The sequence below is a fragment of the Macrobrachium rosenbergii genome, chromosome 32, assembly GCF_040412425.1.
Source record: "Macrobrachium rosenbergii isolate ZJJX-2024 chromosome 32, ASM4041242v1, whole genome shotgun sequence".
NCBI classification, from domain to species: domain Eukaryota; kingdom Metazoa; phylum Arthropoda; class Malacostraca; order Decapoda; family Palaemonidae; genus Macrobrachium; species Macrobrachium rosenbergii.
Genome location: NC_089772.1, coordinates 6,258,449 through 6,276,624, shown reverse-complemented (window position 1 = coordinate 6,276,624; position 18,176 = coordinate 6,258,449). Strand labels below are relative to the sequence as shown.

At 37.2% G+C, this 18,176-nt stretch overlaps 2 protein-coding genes across 8 annotated transcripts in view; one reads left to right on the top strand and one right to left on the bottom strand.

The window, feature by feature from the left end:
- The window catches only part of LOC136855625 (zinc finger protein 385D-like), a 1,128,591-nt gene that overhangs the window by 181,022 nt on the left and 929,393 nt on the right, over window positions 1–18,176 (bottom strand). The window lies entirely within an intron of this gene.
- LOC136855585 (chromo domain-containing protein cec-1-like) overlaps window positions 16,873–18,176 on the top strand; it is a 174,781-nt gene continuing 173,477 nt past the window's right edge. Inside the window, exon 1 of the mRNA XM_067132679.1 lies at window positions 16,873–16,909. Within this exon, the coding sequence (XP_066988780.1) occupies window positions 16,873–16,909 (37 nt within the window). The remainder of the gene's footprint in view (window positions 16,910–18,176) is intronic.

The window sequence follows — 18,176 nt, the reverse complement described above, 5'->3', positions numbered from 1 at the left end:
AAGAAGACACAGAAGTGCCCATAAATAACTCTAGTTGCTCAGTACTGAATTCAGATGGGAGATTTTGGCATTTATTATAGGTTAAATGGTGAGGGTATAGGATTTATAAATCCTACTGTAAACATGTCGATCAAATAACCATGTTTGCTTACCTGAAGTCGAAAAAGTTTGGTAAACTTTCGAGATAATGAACTCCATTCATGACGTATGTTCTTACCTGAAAAAAAAAAAAACGTAAAAATATATTAGGTTTTACCAAAAATTCCTTAAAAATAATTCACTGTTTCGTAAAATATGCCGTCAACGTGAATTACAAGTGATCATGAATATTTCAAGCAGAGGGAACATAAATTCAAAGGGTGAAATACAACTATGCCGGAAAATACGAGGAATTTTGCCATTAGGGCAATAGCCTAAGCTCTCTCTCTCTCTCTCTCTCTCTCTCTCTCTCTCTCTCTCTCTCTCTCTCTCTGTTTCTAAAATGTACCCAATAATAGGAGAAAATAATTGGACTGTTCAATGAGACAGAAAAAAAGATAATTCACTGTTAAACATTTCGCTGTAATTACGGAAATTTCATTCTGTGCCAAAATTGAAACCGAGGTCTTTTGAGAGAGAGGAAAAAAAAAAAAGGCATTTGCAGGATTCCCTTCGTTTAGATATGTGTCGACACAATGTTACTCTTTCGGTTTTTAATTTTTAGGAATTTATTTTGAACCAAGAGAATATTTATCATAAATCAAAGTCAAGAATACAGTCCTATAACGCCGTGAACACACCTCTCCTTATTCGGTTTAAGGTTGTGTTCTGTTTCAAATAAATCATTATGTAAAAGAAGTGGCAATACAACACAGTAATGCTATATATAATTCATAAGGCAAAAAACGAAAATAAAAATGCGAAGTTATGGTGGGAATCTTTTCCACGCGCACAAGGTTTTTGCCATCATTAAATGCTGCATTTTTTTTTTGGTGCGTGTGGGCAAAATAGAACTTGTGCAAATTCGTGTGTATGATTAACATGAGCAACTTCCACATTACACCAGTAAGAAAAATGATCTTACCCCCTATTGCAAACGTTGGCGGGGAATGCAAGCACAGGCAAGAAAACATGTTTATGTGACAGCTTTCAGGTCAGCAATCGTTTCATCGCCATGCGCGCCTTTTAAACGATGTGTAGAAATAAACTTTTAACGAAAACGTCCAGGGTAAAAAGACATATGTTACCATGAACTGCAAAACGGTGTTCGAATAATGAATGAATTATTTTAAGTGCCATGCATTGGCAATTAAGATAGTGCAGTGTTCCCTTCACGGCTCTGCGCTGAGATAACCTTTAGAAAGACAGTAAAATGCAAATTGCAAAGAACATAGTTAAGAGAGTTAATGAAACCATTTTGCTTGTAAATGATGATCGCTCTCAAACGTTCGTTGTCGAGCTTCCAACTCTAATAACAACTGTAATCTGTAAACACTGCGAATTCAGTATAAAACAGATAAGGGACAATTAAAGGCCTAGAGAGTAACAACACATAAAAGCAGATTATCGGCATTCTTTGCGATTTCAATCATAGTCTTGGGATTTCTGACACACATACACACCAATATATATATATATATATATATATATATATATATATATATATATATATATATATATATATATAGAGAGAGAGAGAGAGAGAGAGAGAGAGAGAGAGAGAGCAGAATCGCAGGGGTAAAAGACCCGACAAACATCTCAAAAAGAAGAGGTAAAAGAGTATTAAAGTTTTTTTCCTGTATGTAAGTGGCGTTTTGTGTATTTATAGTTTGTAATTTTCCAGCCTTGAAGATGCATTATGTGATGTGAAGCCTGAAACCCAAATGCAACAACACGAAGCAATTCTGACGTCCGTAACGGATATACAGTACATGTTACAGTAATATTGTGAAACCAGGGATTTCGCGAAATCCCTGAAATTTTCAGGGAATTCGTGAAATCACCAATTCACGTAGGGACAGTTGATCCTCGAGGGGCTAGTACTAAACACGGCGAAACAGTGATTCATCTACACTGTTTCGCCGTGTTTAGTACTATCCTGTCGGGGATCAAATGCACTTAGGGACATTTGATCCCTGAGGGGCTAGTGCTAAACACGGCGAAACATATTTGATCCCCGAGGTGCTAGTACTAAATATGGCGAAAAGTGTAGATAAATCACTGTTTCGCCGTGTTTAGTACTAGCCCTTCGGGGATCAATGTCCCTAAGTGAATTGGTGATTTTACCAATTTCCTGAAAATTTCAGGGATTTCGTGAAATCCCTGGTTTCAGTCTTACTTTAACATACATACATGCAAATATTCGCAATTAAGAGGGAACTGTGGTTATTACAGTTACATACGTATCATGTAAAAAAAATGACCATAGATTAATTTCCAGCATTGCTGACAACCCCAAATGACACTGTGTATGAATGGACTGTCATGTTTCTTAATTATTACTGTTATTAGTTATAAACAATTAAAAACAATCACCTGGTTAAGTATACCTTAGTTCAACCAGACCACTAAGCTGATTAAGAGCTCTCCTAGGGCTGGCCCGAAGGATTAGACTTATTTTACGTGGCTAAGAACCAACTGGTTACCTAGCAACGGGACCTACAGCTTATTATGGGATCCGAACCACATTATACCGAGAAATGAATTTCTGTCACCAGAAATAAATTCCTCTAATTCTTCATTGGCCGGCCGGAGACTCGAACTCGGGCCTAGCAGAGTGCTAGCCGAGAACTCTACCAACTCGTCCAACGAGGAACTGCGCACAATCACCTGGTAGTAAGGAATCAGTAGATAAAAGAAGATGATCGAGGTGCTCTCTCTCTCTCTCTCTCTCTCTCTCTCTCTCTCTCTCTCTCTCTCTCTCTCTCTTTTCTCATACAGTATACAAGGAGAGAGAGTTTTTAACATATGTTCTATACATATGAACGCAAGCAAAGGAAGTAATGATTTTTTGTAGATGTCGATATGCAGAGAGAGAGAGAGAGAGAGAGAGAGAGAGAGAGAGAGAGAGAGAGAGAGAGAGAGAGCAGGAAGTAACAGGAGCGCATTAAGGAAAAGGAAGTCCATCTCTCAACGACCAAGGACATTTCTAGATATCGTTTTCTTACTTACTTAGAACTTTCGTAATTTCTTCTATTACTACTTTTTTTGTTCTGTTATTTCATGGTGGTATAGCCTTTCTTTAATTTTTTTTTACTCACATTCTCTTCGTTATTTCATCTATTCGGTTGTTTAATCATCGTTACATTTCTTTTGTTTTCATCATGCACTTTACTATTGGAACTTCTGCCTTTTCCCTCCCTCCCTTCCGGTCTATTTGCATACTCCAGCACTGACACATCCTTTCAGTGCACGAGGGTGTCAGTGGCTCTGGCACTTGTAACGCCAGATATCTAATATTCAATTAATCCCATTGCATGGTCGCAGTGTGTTCGGCAACAAGATTACAGAACCCACAACAATGATCACCACGCCCTTGTGTCCGGCTTCACACTGCGCATAGCTCTGGCAGCGGTCTCCTGGTCAGCGTCGCCTACCTTCGTCATGATGAAGGAAGAAATGTTCTTTCAGGTTGGCGATCTTCTTCTATGATCCAGAAGTGATATTCGGATACATACATACACACACACATACACACACACACACACACACACACACACATATATATATATATATATATATATATATATATATATATATATATATATATATATATATATATATATATATATAAAAAAAAGAGGAATGAATATCTCTCTCAAAATCTAGCTTACTGATATTTTGTTCACTTTGTTTTCTTTTCCTTTTTCAAAAAAATAAAAAAAATTGGCAGTGTTTGTTTGCCGGCTTCCTGTTTCGTGTTTCTCTTTTTCGTTACCTGCCGTCACTTGTTCGAGGTTTGCCACGCTCTCTTTTTCCTGATTTTTCGTCAAGAACGGCTGGGAACCATTTGACTTTTTCATATTTCCCAATTCTTTTGAGACACTCGCAAGCGGACCCATACATACCAACAAAACCACACACACACACATTTACATATGTATGTGTACATATGTATATACATTTATATATATATATATATATATATATATATATATATATATATATTATATATATATACATATAAAACTTCATGATGAATAATACTGCCAAAGTTAGGGAGGACTACGCATGTTTTTGAGGAAGATAACCTCATCATCAGGCTGAAACTGCTGTAAAATAAGATGAATACCTGAAAATTCAATCAAATGAATTACTTTGCCAACACTGAACTAAATAGATTGTATGGATTAAGAGGAATAAGGCAAAATAAAAGAAATACACAGTTCATGAGATTACTAAAGCAATATATATATATATATATATATATACACACACACACACACACACACATATATATATATATATATATATATATATATATATATATATATATATATATATATATAGAGAGAGAGAGAGAGAGAGAGAGAGAGAGAGAGAGAGAGAGAGAGAGAGGCTCAAGTTCCCTGGAATGATTTCCTTAAAGCATCGGCTCTTGAAAAATCTAGCCCAATGGGGATTGTGGCAACGCTGGAATGGAAATGAAGACGGCTGAGGGGAAAGACCTCGGGTCCCCTCGAAGGGATTAATGTTAACGACTCAAGAGGGGAAAAATGACCTCCTCATCTTTAGTCTCGCGGTTTCCCCACCGTCTCTTAAAGACAGCTAACATTTGGGACGGTAATGAGAGAGTTTTAGTTAAACGCTTCAGTGATTTCACTTTCACTTTCAATTCCCTTTCCCTCTCTACATCTGTTTATCAGGCTATCAGTTTATCTGCGGAACTTACACCTTCTGTTCTGTTAAACTGTGTCACGTTGTGGTCGACCAGTCCTTGGAAGAGCGCCCGCCAAGGTACGCTGGAAAGTGAGTCAGGGCGTTGGGCTAGCAACCTAACCTCGAAAAGACTGGTCGAGAACCGTGAATTTGAAACCTTCTGAGACCATCCCTCGAAAGGTAAAGTTCTTATATATATATATATATATATATATATATATATATATATATATATATATATATATATATATATATATATATATATATATGTGTGTGTGTGTGTGTGTGTGTGTGTGTGTGTGTATACATCTACAACTGCATATAAACTCTATCACTATCTTTGTCTGTTCCCGATCTCCACATCTATCCTGCGCATATAAGAGTGTTGAATAACAATCGGCGTGAGGGATAGCACTAACCATACCGAAAATAACACCGTCTTTTGTAATTGCGCAGCTAAGCACCGCTGTTTATGCACGAGGCGTTCTCCCAAGGGGAAAGCGGAGCTCTAAATGTAACGCTCCATAACTCTTAGTTAAAAATAACTAATAACTCACGCTGATTATCCTCTCCTACCGGTTTTTCCCCCGCCTTTGTGTACTCACAATAATGGCGATAATGAATGCAAATCCCACTTGAACGATTTTTTCATTCCCTGTCACTGCCGTTGCCTTTGTTTTGCTTGCCTTCCGCAACACACAGGACGTCCGCTAGCATTTGGGGTATGAATATTCACCTCGAGGTGCTTTATGCTATGCAAATGGGCTGTTCCTTGCAAGCGCTCTTTGATCTGCCGCCATTATCTCGTCTGCTGACCCCTTTTTGTGAGTTTTCTTTTAAGTTCCTTTCTTTGTCATAACCGGAAGACTCTATTTGCTCTGATATAATGTACTGACTGTTCTTCCTTCTATTTCACTCCCTTCCCTGTTTCCCATCTTTTAAATGTTACGTCGCTTTCAACCTCAATTTTCATTTGCATACGTTAGCACTATTTACTACATTCTGAAAACTCTTTGATGTCGAATATGAGATTGTTATTTTTCAAACTCAATTGTTTCTACTTGCTTTCAAATCCCTTTCATCGTTTATAACACCCTTGCTGTTTTCTTTATAAAGTAATTTTGATTAAAGTGATTCATTATATGCATCAGTCCCTCCAAGTATTTGATTCATTCGTTTCGTCATTGCGTCATTATCAGTCTGAATTGCCTCGTTTTTCTACCATTATGTTGATCCGTTTGTTCTCACTGATCGCTCTTTTTATAAGCATTTGTTTCCAAGTCTCTCTTTGGCGTTGACTTCTGATCTTTTGAAGTTATTTCGATAGGCATCTAATCAGAATCTCTCTCTCTCTCTCTCTGATGTTGTGACGTATTTGTCATAAACCACGACTAAAATTCTCTTTGTGTGTTGTTGGCCTCTGATGTTTGGCGCCATTGTAATGTACGAGCACAATTACCATTTCTCTCTCTCTCTCCTTCTCCCTCTCTCTCTCTCTCTCTCTCTCAGTATACCTCTTTACGTACCCTATCTAGCCTTCCCTAATTAACGACCCGAGAGAGAGGAAAGAGCTGCAACAGGGAGAACGAACGCTAAGCAGGAATAACTGCCATAACTATGACAAATCAGTCCTGAGGAAACGGAACTTGGTAGGCGAGACCCGTAGAGTTTCTGTCTCATTGGCTAGGTTGTTACTCGGCTTAACTATAGCTTCTGCAGGTAATGAGCTTATGAATAAGGATTATTAAAGATAATTCCCACACGCGTCATATTGCTGCATCCTAACTATGGTAATTGACAGCTCGTGTTCAAAGTTTTGAGGGATGAGATGGACGTATTGATGGTTTTCTGTCGAGGGTGTTTCCTATCACATCGGTGAGAATGGTGCATTGAGTGACCGCAGAAATCATGCAGTGACTGTATACTTGTGCATGAACGAACTCATACAAACCTGTACAAAATATATACATGTCCACAGACACCCATGAAGGGTGTTCAGTAATTAAAGGAAACATATACACATTACAAACCTCTAACAAGTTTAAAACTTTGTAGTTTGACATACAAGTTTACATACTTAACAAAATCGCCAATAGGCTCTCTCGTTATGAGCTGAACGTAAGAAACTAGGGTAAATTTTTACATATTTACTCATGTAATGCATTAATTAATCGTAGAAAAAGACACATGCACGATAATTACTCTCACCGAATGTGTTAAGTTTCCTTAGATAAACTTCTCCTCGCCCCCAACACTTTCTTAGTGAAACAATTAACGACGGAAGAAGCCGCGGACTCAAATAACCACACGCTCTGTTGCCATCAGCGCTGAAATGCATGAAAATGCCTATCAAAACCATATTTGGTAGGAATATCAAATGCGCCTGATGTCGCCATATTCTCAACATTTTCCATTTTGTTCGAAAAGTTCAGACCATATTTCAGTTTAATTACAAAGTCAATTTTTATGATTTTGTTCAAAACTTATATGACATTTTCACCCGCTCGGCTCTTTTCATTCATACGCATTTCAAGGATATGGTGTTTAAAATGAGTTTTAGGTTCGTTTTTTACTTACGGATACATTTTTGTAATCTGATATACTAATTTCGACTTATCTGTCACTTTTAATCCTGATATATTACAGTTATGGTCTTAGCAACCTTTATAATCATCCGTATGGGCATTGTAATCTGTGAAACCATCTGCTAATCATGTTAAAACCCTGACGCTTTGCTCCATGTGATGTATATAATGATAATAATAATCTAATTAAACTCATCCTCTTCATAACGCAGAGAGGCTGTCGGGGGAGAGGTGTGTTAGGGTGGTAGTAGTGGTGGTGGTTGTGGGGGGGGGGGCCGGGCAGGAAGAGGACTCCTGTTGTTGAAGGCCTTTATCCAGACGAATGTTTCAGAATGGTGATGATAATTCATCCTCCTCGTAAGACGGTGATTTACGATCTTGACTCTCGAATCTTTCCTCTGCTCCGAATTTAATCACTCTGGAGCATTGTTACTGGTGCTCCCTTTGTCAAGGAGCAGTTATGATGAATATCAACGCAATTTTGTTCTTTCCCGTTACTTTCGTGTCGCACTAATTTGCATTTTACACTTATTTGTGTGTAGGCAATACATTAAAAACATGTTTTACTGTGAATTCTTTCTGAGTCTCACTTCTCATTCTGCTTTATTGTTTTCTATTGTAGGCTTGAGGAAGATACTAGGAATTGTTTAAACGTAGTTGAAACTAAGAAACGTGGGTCCAGAACTGTTTAAGTTTCTGCTCGTCTCCTTATTTTTGTTAACAAGTAACTAGTTTGGAAGTAATGTCATCCATTTCAAACACACACACATACAGTATATATATATATATATATATATATATATATATATATATATATATATATATATATATATATATATATATATATATATATATGTGTGTGTGTGTGTGTGTGTGTGTGTGTGTGTGTTTGTTTATGCATAAGTGTGTAAATTACTATTTTTTTTTAAATAACCTACCTTCATGACAGCCAGTTCTATTCCTTTGATATGTCTCGTAAATGTGATTACCATGTTTTCAAATTGCTTCTAGGTCCTCTTTTCCGAAAAATTGGCATTCCATATTGTGAAATTCTTAGTCTAGCTGTTAAGTTGAATTCCAATGACAAGCTCCTTGCTTTCTGCAGCCAGATAAATAAAAGGTATCTTTTGCTATTCATAAACTACAATTTCTTGTTTTTTTTTTTTTTTTTTTTTTTTTGCAAATAACATAGAAGCTAACTCTATTCTCTGAGTGCTGGGCCTCAGACTTTGATATCTGTATTAATTCTCTCTCTCTCTCTCTCTCTCTCTCTCTCTCTCTCTCTCTCTCTCTCTCTCTCTCTCTCGTCGTAAAAGAGGAAACAAGTAATACTCTGACCGAATGGGAGGGAAAGAAAGTGGAACTATTTTGTTGTTCAACGATAAGGCTGGATTACTGCTAAAGCTCACAGGGTCATTAAAACCAGCAGTGGAAATTGTTTCCCTTGATTCACCGGTTCGAAACCTTATGTAAGGCTTTGGTCAGTTTTTTTTTTATTCTCATTTCTTTTACAGATGGAGCATGTTAACAAGACTGAACGGTTTCGAAACTGTAATAAGTACTGAAGACTATGCTCATCGCTTTCTACTTTAATTATATCCGAATCTTTCTCAATTTGACTTTACTTTCCGTTCTGAGACGTTTATTAATTACCATAATTATTTTATTTACCTACATATCCTATTTCTCTTTGTTACTATCTGCTGCCATTCATAAATATTCACCTGCTATGACGGTCTCGAAATCTGAGGCATAGTTTTTCGGAACCTTTACCGACTAACTTTTCATTTTATCATGTTGAACAACTTTTCATTTGTTTCTATTCTCTAACCCACAGCGAAACTTACCCCCCGAGTGGAACGATGTTGAGGACTGAGATAGGCTTCGTGAAATCTTAACATATTCCCTTCTCTTCTATCGTGTTACAAGAGTTTTTTGGAACATTGACTGGTCAGCGGTCCTTTTTATCTTGTCCGAAACCTTTCACCTTGGTTCCTCTTCCTCCTATTGGTGAAAATTGTTCACACGGTATAATAAAATGTATGCATCTTTTATTCATAACATTGAATGCAGGCTGTGACTGCCGTGCAGGCAAAAATTGGTCCTCAGAGGAAGATGCAATAAATAATGAAAGAGAGAAAATACGTTTCCCTTTCAGCTCTATAGTCATGGAATAGATATCTACATATTTTCTTTCGCTATTTATCTGGGGGGTTTTACTTATATTTGTTTAATTTGCACGCTTACTTTTTGCAATTAAAAAAAATACAAATAAATTGTCTATACTGATAATCTCTTTTCCTTTCCTGTTCAAATCCATCAGCCCACCCCTAACCCATCACACACGCACACACACTCACACATACACAAGCGCGCACACACACACGATTGTTACAGCCCCTCCCATCCCCATCCACCTATTTCGTCGCGGAAGAACACAGTAAGTCAGGGATGGCGTTGGTGGAAATGGGCTGAACCCCGCCGCAAAAGGCTTTATGGCCGTGACATTGGTAGAGAAGCATTACCGAGATTGCAGAGGGTGACTGCCATAGAATGCCGGAGAGGATGCTGCTGGCCCTCCATTGTGGCAGACGATCAGGGAGGGAGTTGTTACCTATTGCTTTCCAGCATCCTGATGCAAACGGTTGTCTCATAAAGGATTGCGAAGGAGTAGTTTGTAATGGATTAATAGGAAATGGACTGCAGCAAGAAACTACAAGGAATTGCGATGTGAATAGTTGCGAAATAAATAACTGAAAAGTGATCGGCTTCAGTTGATAGTAATGAATTCATCTGCAATGGATTTCAATATTAAATTGCATAGTGTTGTAAAGAATTAAAATGAATTACAATGTTACAATGTAACTGGCTGCGATAAGGTTATAAAGCAACGATCAGCAGTAAAGTGAATAATTTATTCTCACTTTCTTCATAACTGTTGTTCAAGCGACTTTGTTATAAAGACTTTCAGTGTTGCTTAAGCCGGTAAATAATTTTATATGAAATTTATTTTTCAGCTTAACAGTGCCATAATAAAATGTACGATATAAGCGAGAACGAAATTTTGTTTATTTAGAAGCGAAAAGTTACCGACGACGTCCAATATAGTTGAGTACCAGGATTTAACTTGCGTCAAAACCACGATTGTCAAAGGAACTTTTTCTATGTAATATATACAGGTCCATATATATAATATGCATGTGTGTGTATATATATATATATATATATATATATATATATATATATATATATATATATATATATATATATATATATATATATATATATATATATATATATATATAGAGAGAGAGAGAGAGAGAGAGAGAGAGAGAGAGAGAGAGAGAGAGGATAGTCGTTGTGGCTCCACCAACTATAGGAGTCAGTTCGATTTTTCGATTTCCGACGGAGGCATACTGATTTGGAAGCGGTACTTGATACCCTTTGAGCTTCTATTGGTTTAAGCTGTGAACTAGATGCTTGAAAAATATTCGACACTGGAGAATGCCACCCTGGGCAAAAGGGACATGCAACTTGCCACCCCAAACTATTAGCACTTCTCATGGCAAAAAGGTTGTACCACTTACTATCAGCACAGTATAGCAGATCATTATAAGGAGACTGACCAGAAAAATATGACTGCCTTTGACTTCAGGAGAGAGGCTCACCTGCCATTTAGGGGGCGTTTTCTCGTGCAAGGGGTACACAACTTATAGTAGATGCTGTTCTGCCTTAGCAGTCAGGTTTAGTTGACTGACCTGACACAGACACACACAATACCTCAGAGGTTTTGTAACCCTTGCATGGCAAAATGCCCGATAAATGGTAGATGAGTTTATCTCCTAAGGTCAACGGTATCCATATTTGTCTGCTCAGTCAGTATGATAGTAAGTGGTACAACCTATTTACCCTAGGAAGTGCCAATAGTTTGGGGTTCAGTTGTAATGCACACCAAGGCAGAGGGGCGCCAGTAAAGGCCTGTGAACCCTTTTGGGGAGGGGGTGGGGGAATGCGCACTAGAGGGCAGACGGGTGTCTTCGTATGAGGTCAATAACAGTTACATACTCACTCTGGCAGAGAACAGAGAAATGAAAGCACTCTACTCAACCTACAGTCTGTAGTGAGGATGTCACTAAATGGCCGAGTGCATCAGAGTAGGAGACTCATACCTTAAATAATTTTATTTTCATTTAATAAGAGAGGTTATGGAAGCCAAGCTGAAATGTTTGAGGGATTGTTAGACCAAATTTACTCATTGAAAACTACTCTACAGATGAATTATTGTTTATGTACTATTTGTGGTGTCAGGAGAACTGAAAGGATGACAAAAGTGGACATGCGTAGAAAAACTGTTAAAAGGGGTAGCGTAGGTGAGAAGATGGGTCACAGTATTTTAGGTGGTTCTGCCATGTGGGAAGAATTGGAGATGATTGGTTTGTGATTAGAGCTTACCCAGAGGAGTTGGGATTCCACAATAAGGTGTAGGTCCCGTTGCTAAGTAACCAATTGGTTCTTAGCCACGTAAAATAAGTCTAATCCTTCGGGCCAGCCCTAGGAGAGCTGTCAATCAGCTCAGTGGTCTGGTAAAACTAAGGTATACTTAACTTTTGGGAGGATGGAGGAGAGGAAAACTAGATGGGGATGGATAGATGTCGTTCAAGAGACAAGAAGTGGGTTCAACATGATGCTGGTGAGCATTCTTTGCAGGTGTATGAAGAGATTAGTGTTGTTAGGTTTTCTGCACAGGGGGTTCATTCACGATCCAGGAGTTTAAGTGCGAAGGTAGCAGTGGATCGTTGTCTTCTCTTTTCTTGGGAGCCACCTCTTAGGGGAACGGCTTAATGTTGTATACACACACACATACATATAAATATATATATATATATATATATATATATATATATATATATATATATTTATATATATATATATATATATATATATATTTATATATATATATATATATATATATATATTATATATATATATATATATATATATATATATATATATATATATATATATATATATATATATACACACACGAGTTCGTGGGTATGTTATAGTATTCATTTAGCTTTAGCAACATTGCGACACACGAAAAATATATATTTTTTTTCGCTTTCCCTCCTGAAAAAAAGAAAACCAAACCAAGAAAATTGCCAGTGCATTGGGACTAGGTACAGAGCTGACAAGTTCCGAATTAATTGGACCAAAGTTTGCAAAACGGAAGAAAAATGGAGAGAAAACAAAAAAAGAATTTGGGTTGGAAGCGAGAGATGGCAGTCCCGAGAACTGTCAGGGAATTCATCTTTTATATCCATTTACTTCTTATATGCATGGAATAATTCACTTATATATATATATATATATATATATATATATATATATATATATATATATATATATATATATATATATATATATATATATATATATATATATATATTAATATTATATATATGTATCATTCGCTTCTTTCTTTACGGATAGATAATCTTGTATGACTTAAGTTAGTTTTCATTGATTACATGTAAAGAGCAGTGAACCTAGCCGTGGTAACCCGTATTAGGCATATACAAATTTCTAGGCGCATTACATTTCACTGCTTTCAAAATGAAAGTTTTCTGGGGCACCTTCAGCTTACTGGTTTCAGAATAAAAGATTTACGAACCTAGATTCCACTGGATTCAAGACAGATGGTTTTCTGTGGTTACACTGGATATGGTTTCTGGCGTTCTTCCATTTCACCGGTTTCAAAATTGACGTATCCTATAATTGCTATACTATGCTGGTTTCAGGTTACGTGTTATCTGGCACTGCATCACTTCACTGGTTTCGAAATTCATGTTTACTGGGGTTGCTACATTTCAGCTGTTTGAAAATATATGATTCCTTTGCTGTTCTTCATTTTGCCGGTTTCTGTATAGATGATTTCTGGGGTTATTTGAATTTACCAGTTATATTTATTGCGATATTTAACTTCACATACTTTTAAAAACGTATTTCATGAGTGTTTCTTCTTACCGGCATCAGATAATAGTCTTCTGTGGGTGTTTCATTTCTGCTGTTTAAAATACTCGGACTAAACTCAAGATTCTCCCTAAAATGAATTCCCATAAGAATAATGGTGGAGACAATACCACAAAACAACAGTATGGCGATAATGTTTTTAGTTATGAAAAAATAACTAGTAAAACATGCGCTGAAGTTTCTCCGGCGCAATCGAGTTTTCTGTATAGCCGCTACAGCGTATAATCAAGGCCACCGAAAACAGATCTATCTTTTAGTGGTTTCGGTATAACGGTGTATGAGCCGCGGCCCATGAAACTTTAACCATGGCCCGGTGGTGGCCTTTCCTTTATCGTTGCCAGACGCACGATTATGGCTAACTTTAACCTTAAATAAAATAAAAATTACTGAGGCTAGAGGGCTGTAATTTGGTATGCTTGATAATTGGAGGGTGGATGATCAACATAACAAGTCGCATCCCTCTAACCTCAGTAGTTTTTAAGATCTGAGGGCGGACAGATGAAAAGTGCGGACGGACAGACACAGCCGGCACAACAGTTTTCTTTTCAGAAAACTAAAAAGGACCACAACCACATTGCAAATAAGGAATATATGCAATAAATATAAAAAGAGATGAAAGTGTACGCACCTGTAATGAAAGTGCATTTATAACGACTACTGATAAATAAGACGAAAAGCTCTCATGCGGTTTTTCAGCGTGACTTCTTTCTCATCTGATCCGAAACTGATGCACACATTCCCGTGACAAGGGAACGTTGCTGTTCGGGAGAGTGATGGCTCTCTTGTAAAAACCCAAAACAAAAAGACAGAAAAAAATCATTAATCCTACGTGACTTTTCGGTCTTGGTCGAGCTTCGTTCTTTTTCAGTTTGAATTTTTTTCTCTGACATGACTTGTGGCTGGGTCTAAGGGAAGATTTATTAGCGGGTAGACCTACTGGCGTAGCATCCTGTCGCAAGAGTAAGAACCTTGTGTTTGATGAGATCGCAGAAAGATTTTTCAAGCTCGTTTTTATTTCTTTCCTTTTTTTTTTGTTTCTGCAAATTTTCGGAGCCTTCTCACATACGTGCAACAGTGTGTGTGTGTGTGTGTGTATGTCAGTAGTAGGAATGCATATCCATGCACACATATGTATCTATGCAAATAACCATAAAAACGACAAATATATTTGGGCAAAATGAAGCTAATTTTTTTAGGCTATGCATTTCACTAGCGCGCGCGCATGTATGCGGCACTTACAGTTATATGTATTTCATGCACGTTCGTATCAAGATCATATACCGATTCGAATGAATGATAACACAATTGGATATTTACGTCCCATATGGCTCAAGCATCCACACACACACTTACACTCATATATATATATATATATATATATATATATATATATATATATATATATATATATATATATATATATATATATATATATATATATATATATATATATATAGTCACATCATTTTCCATCTTATTCCCATCTCCTACACTTAATTAATTTCCTAGTCTTTTCGTCCTTCCCCAACTAAAAATAATTGTTTATTATCTTCGTTTTCTTTCACAATGATAACTATTTATAGCCTTTGTCTTCTCGTTCCATTAGAATAATTGTTTATTGCTTCATGCAAAAGCGCTGTTTTGATGCACTCCATTGTCTTCGGACTTATTTTGCTTGCTTGAGGTTGATAGAGACCGTTCCTCGTGAGCGCAATTAAAGCGAGGAAAAGTTGAACGCTGCTGGCTTTTTCCCCTGAATGAAATGAACAGAACGATCCCGCGCGAAGTTGAAATTAACGATATTCTTTGACGTAAACAAACTCTCCCGCGCTATTCTACTGTGAATTCGAGGCACGCGCCTGAAGTTGGTTATTTTAATTCACTCTTGGAATAAAACGCAGTTTGATTTAAGTGAAATGAGGCCATTAATTGCTTATGTGCAGGCGTTTTTGTATGATAGGTTTTATATTGTCTAAGTTGTTGATAACATGAGGGAGTGTTTTGGCTTACGTGTGGCCAAAGCATGAATTGAAGGAAGGGGAAGATGACAATGAAAGATAAGCAACACTGAAGAACAGTCAAAGGGGGGTAACCGAAAAGACTAAGGAGAAGAGCACTCATCATTACCCTTACGTAAGATATACATAATTAATGAAGAATACCCCGTAAATCGAGGAAGATTTACTTCCTATTTCACAACAGTCCCTTAGACTTCTGTCGGGGAAAACAGTGTACCTGTTCCGGTTTTGCCGGCAGTGTGAAAAGCCACCTGGTCTAGCCTCTTGTCGGCGTAATTGGATTACACCTTTTGTGTGTACTTCGAGGCTTCCCGGCCGCTGGAATTTGTAATGATAAGGCTAGTGTCACCTTAGCTACAGATACAGTCTTATCTGAGAGCGTCTTTGATTTGGATGCTTCCACCTGGTTTGAAAGCTTGATCCTAATTTTTCCCGCATCGGTACAATCCAGAGGATGGAAAATTTACCATTCTGCTAAACTGTGCAAGTTTGAGAGAGAGAGAGAGAGAGAGAGAGAGAGAGAGAGAGAGAGAGAGAGAGAGAGAGAGAGAGAGAGAGAGAGAGCATTAAAAAATCCCAAATGACGTAATCTATTTACTCTTAGACTGAGCCAGGGTTATGTTAGCAAAGACAACTACGTCTGTCAATCATTTCTTTAGTGCTATCTTATAGTAAGACCATCCGCGTTGCCTCTAAAAACTATGCTCTGATATATTCATCACACTACCTCATTTGTTGGTGCTAAGCAGTTTTTATAAATTTTAAAGCTAGATCATTATAACGGTTGTACTTAAGCGCATGCGTGTTTCATTTTATAATTGAAAATGTAATTTAACAGAATTACCTTTCATACTAATGGGGATGAAACCTCATAAATGGCTACATGGCAGAATGGTTTTATCCGAGCGTCCACTTCCCCTGCAAGGGCAAAGTCTGACTTCCAGAGACGCGACGAAAGAAAGAAAGATAAAAAGAAACTGATAAAACAAGGAAGTCGGAAGGTGTTGGGTTCAGCTTAGAGAGAATAGGAAACTCAACAGTTTTTAATGCAATACCAGACTTTGACTATACCATTAGACGAAGTCGAACGACACGCAACCGGACAAGAATCACTGAAACAGAGCGGCTCCACCGTGCAGAATTTTCAATAGTTCCATTTGTTACTTATCACTACTAAGATTTGACAAGGTTCCTCTCTATGCCCAAGTAACACATTTTATCATTATAATTATTTCCACCATTATTACCGGAATATTTTCTTTGTGTTATCACCTATCTGTGCATTATTATTATCATTATTATTATTATTGCAAAATAATTTATCGAGACCGCTGAGTAGTGCTCGTCCGAAGGCTTTGCTCTGAATGAGTAGCTGCATAATGGAGAATAACGTTAGAGAAGATGAACAGCGAGGCAGTAAGAGCCCAAAGGGAACAAATGGAAAGCAAAACAGCGGCGGGCCGAAGGGGTGCTGCAAAGAACCTTTAATATAGTCTACAGGTGATCTGTAAGCGCCGTTCATTTTCGGGGCCGGGGTCCAAGAAATTTGTGCGAATACTTTCTGTTAGAGTGAATCGAATGCTAAACACATTATTATTGTCATAATTTTATTCCCGTTTTAATTAACGCAGCAGCTGAACCATCAAAACTAATGACAAAAATCTGACCTTCAATAATCATCGGGCAGCCATTAGCTGAAATGTTACCGGGGTGTATAATACTTGAGATCATGTTAACGCTGCCATTGGTTTCTTTGTCTTTCGCTGCAAAGAAAGACATTTCCTTTCTATTTGTTATTCTTTTGTTAGAATGTATAGGTTACAAGGGAATATACTTAAATGAGTCGAGAGAACATCACGAGGAATATTCATCTTCACTAGCTATTTTTACTTTCTCAGTCTTTATAAATTTTAAAGCTAGATCATTATAACGGTTCCTTTGCGCATGAGTAAGGGTTCCGCCGTGTAATTTAAGGACACTAATGGATTGCATATCTAAAGGGAACCCGGCAGAATTTTAGACGTCCACTGCAAGAAAGAATGACTTGCCTTGGTGAAAGAAAAGAAACTTAAAACAAGGAACGGATGACTTAGGTTTACTGTTTGTAGTAAACTCAACGTTTTTAATGCAATACAAACACTATACCATTAGACGAAGTCGAACGACACGAACCGGACAGAATCACTGAAACAGAGAGAGAGAATTTTCAATAGTTCCATTTGTTACTATCAAACTATATTTGAGGGCTATAAGCCCAAAACAGCATTTTATCATTATAATATTCCATGTTATTATAATATTTTCATTTAATTTATACACCTATATATTATTATTATCATTTATACATGTATAAAATAATTTATCGTAGTAGTATCGTATATATATATATATAATATATAGCTGCATAATGGAGAATAACGTATAGATATGAACATAGGCAGTAAGAGCCCATAACAAACGGAAAGCAAACATATATATATGCTGCAAAGAACCTTTTATATAGCTAATGATCTGTAAGCACCGTTCATTTTCAGGGCCACGAAATTTGTTTTCACAGAAATAATCGAATACTAAACATCATTATTATTGATCATAAATTTATTCCCGTTTTAATGAAAGACCAGCAACCATCAATTGACCCCAGGTCATATAATCATTGGAACCATAGCTGACTTCTGTACCT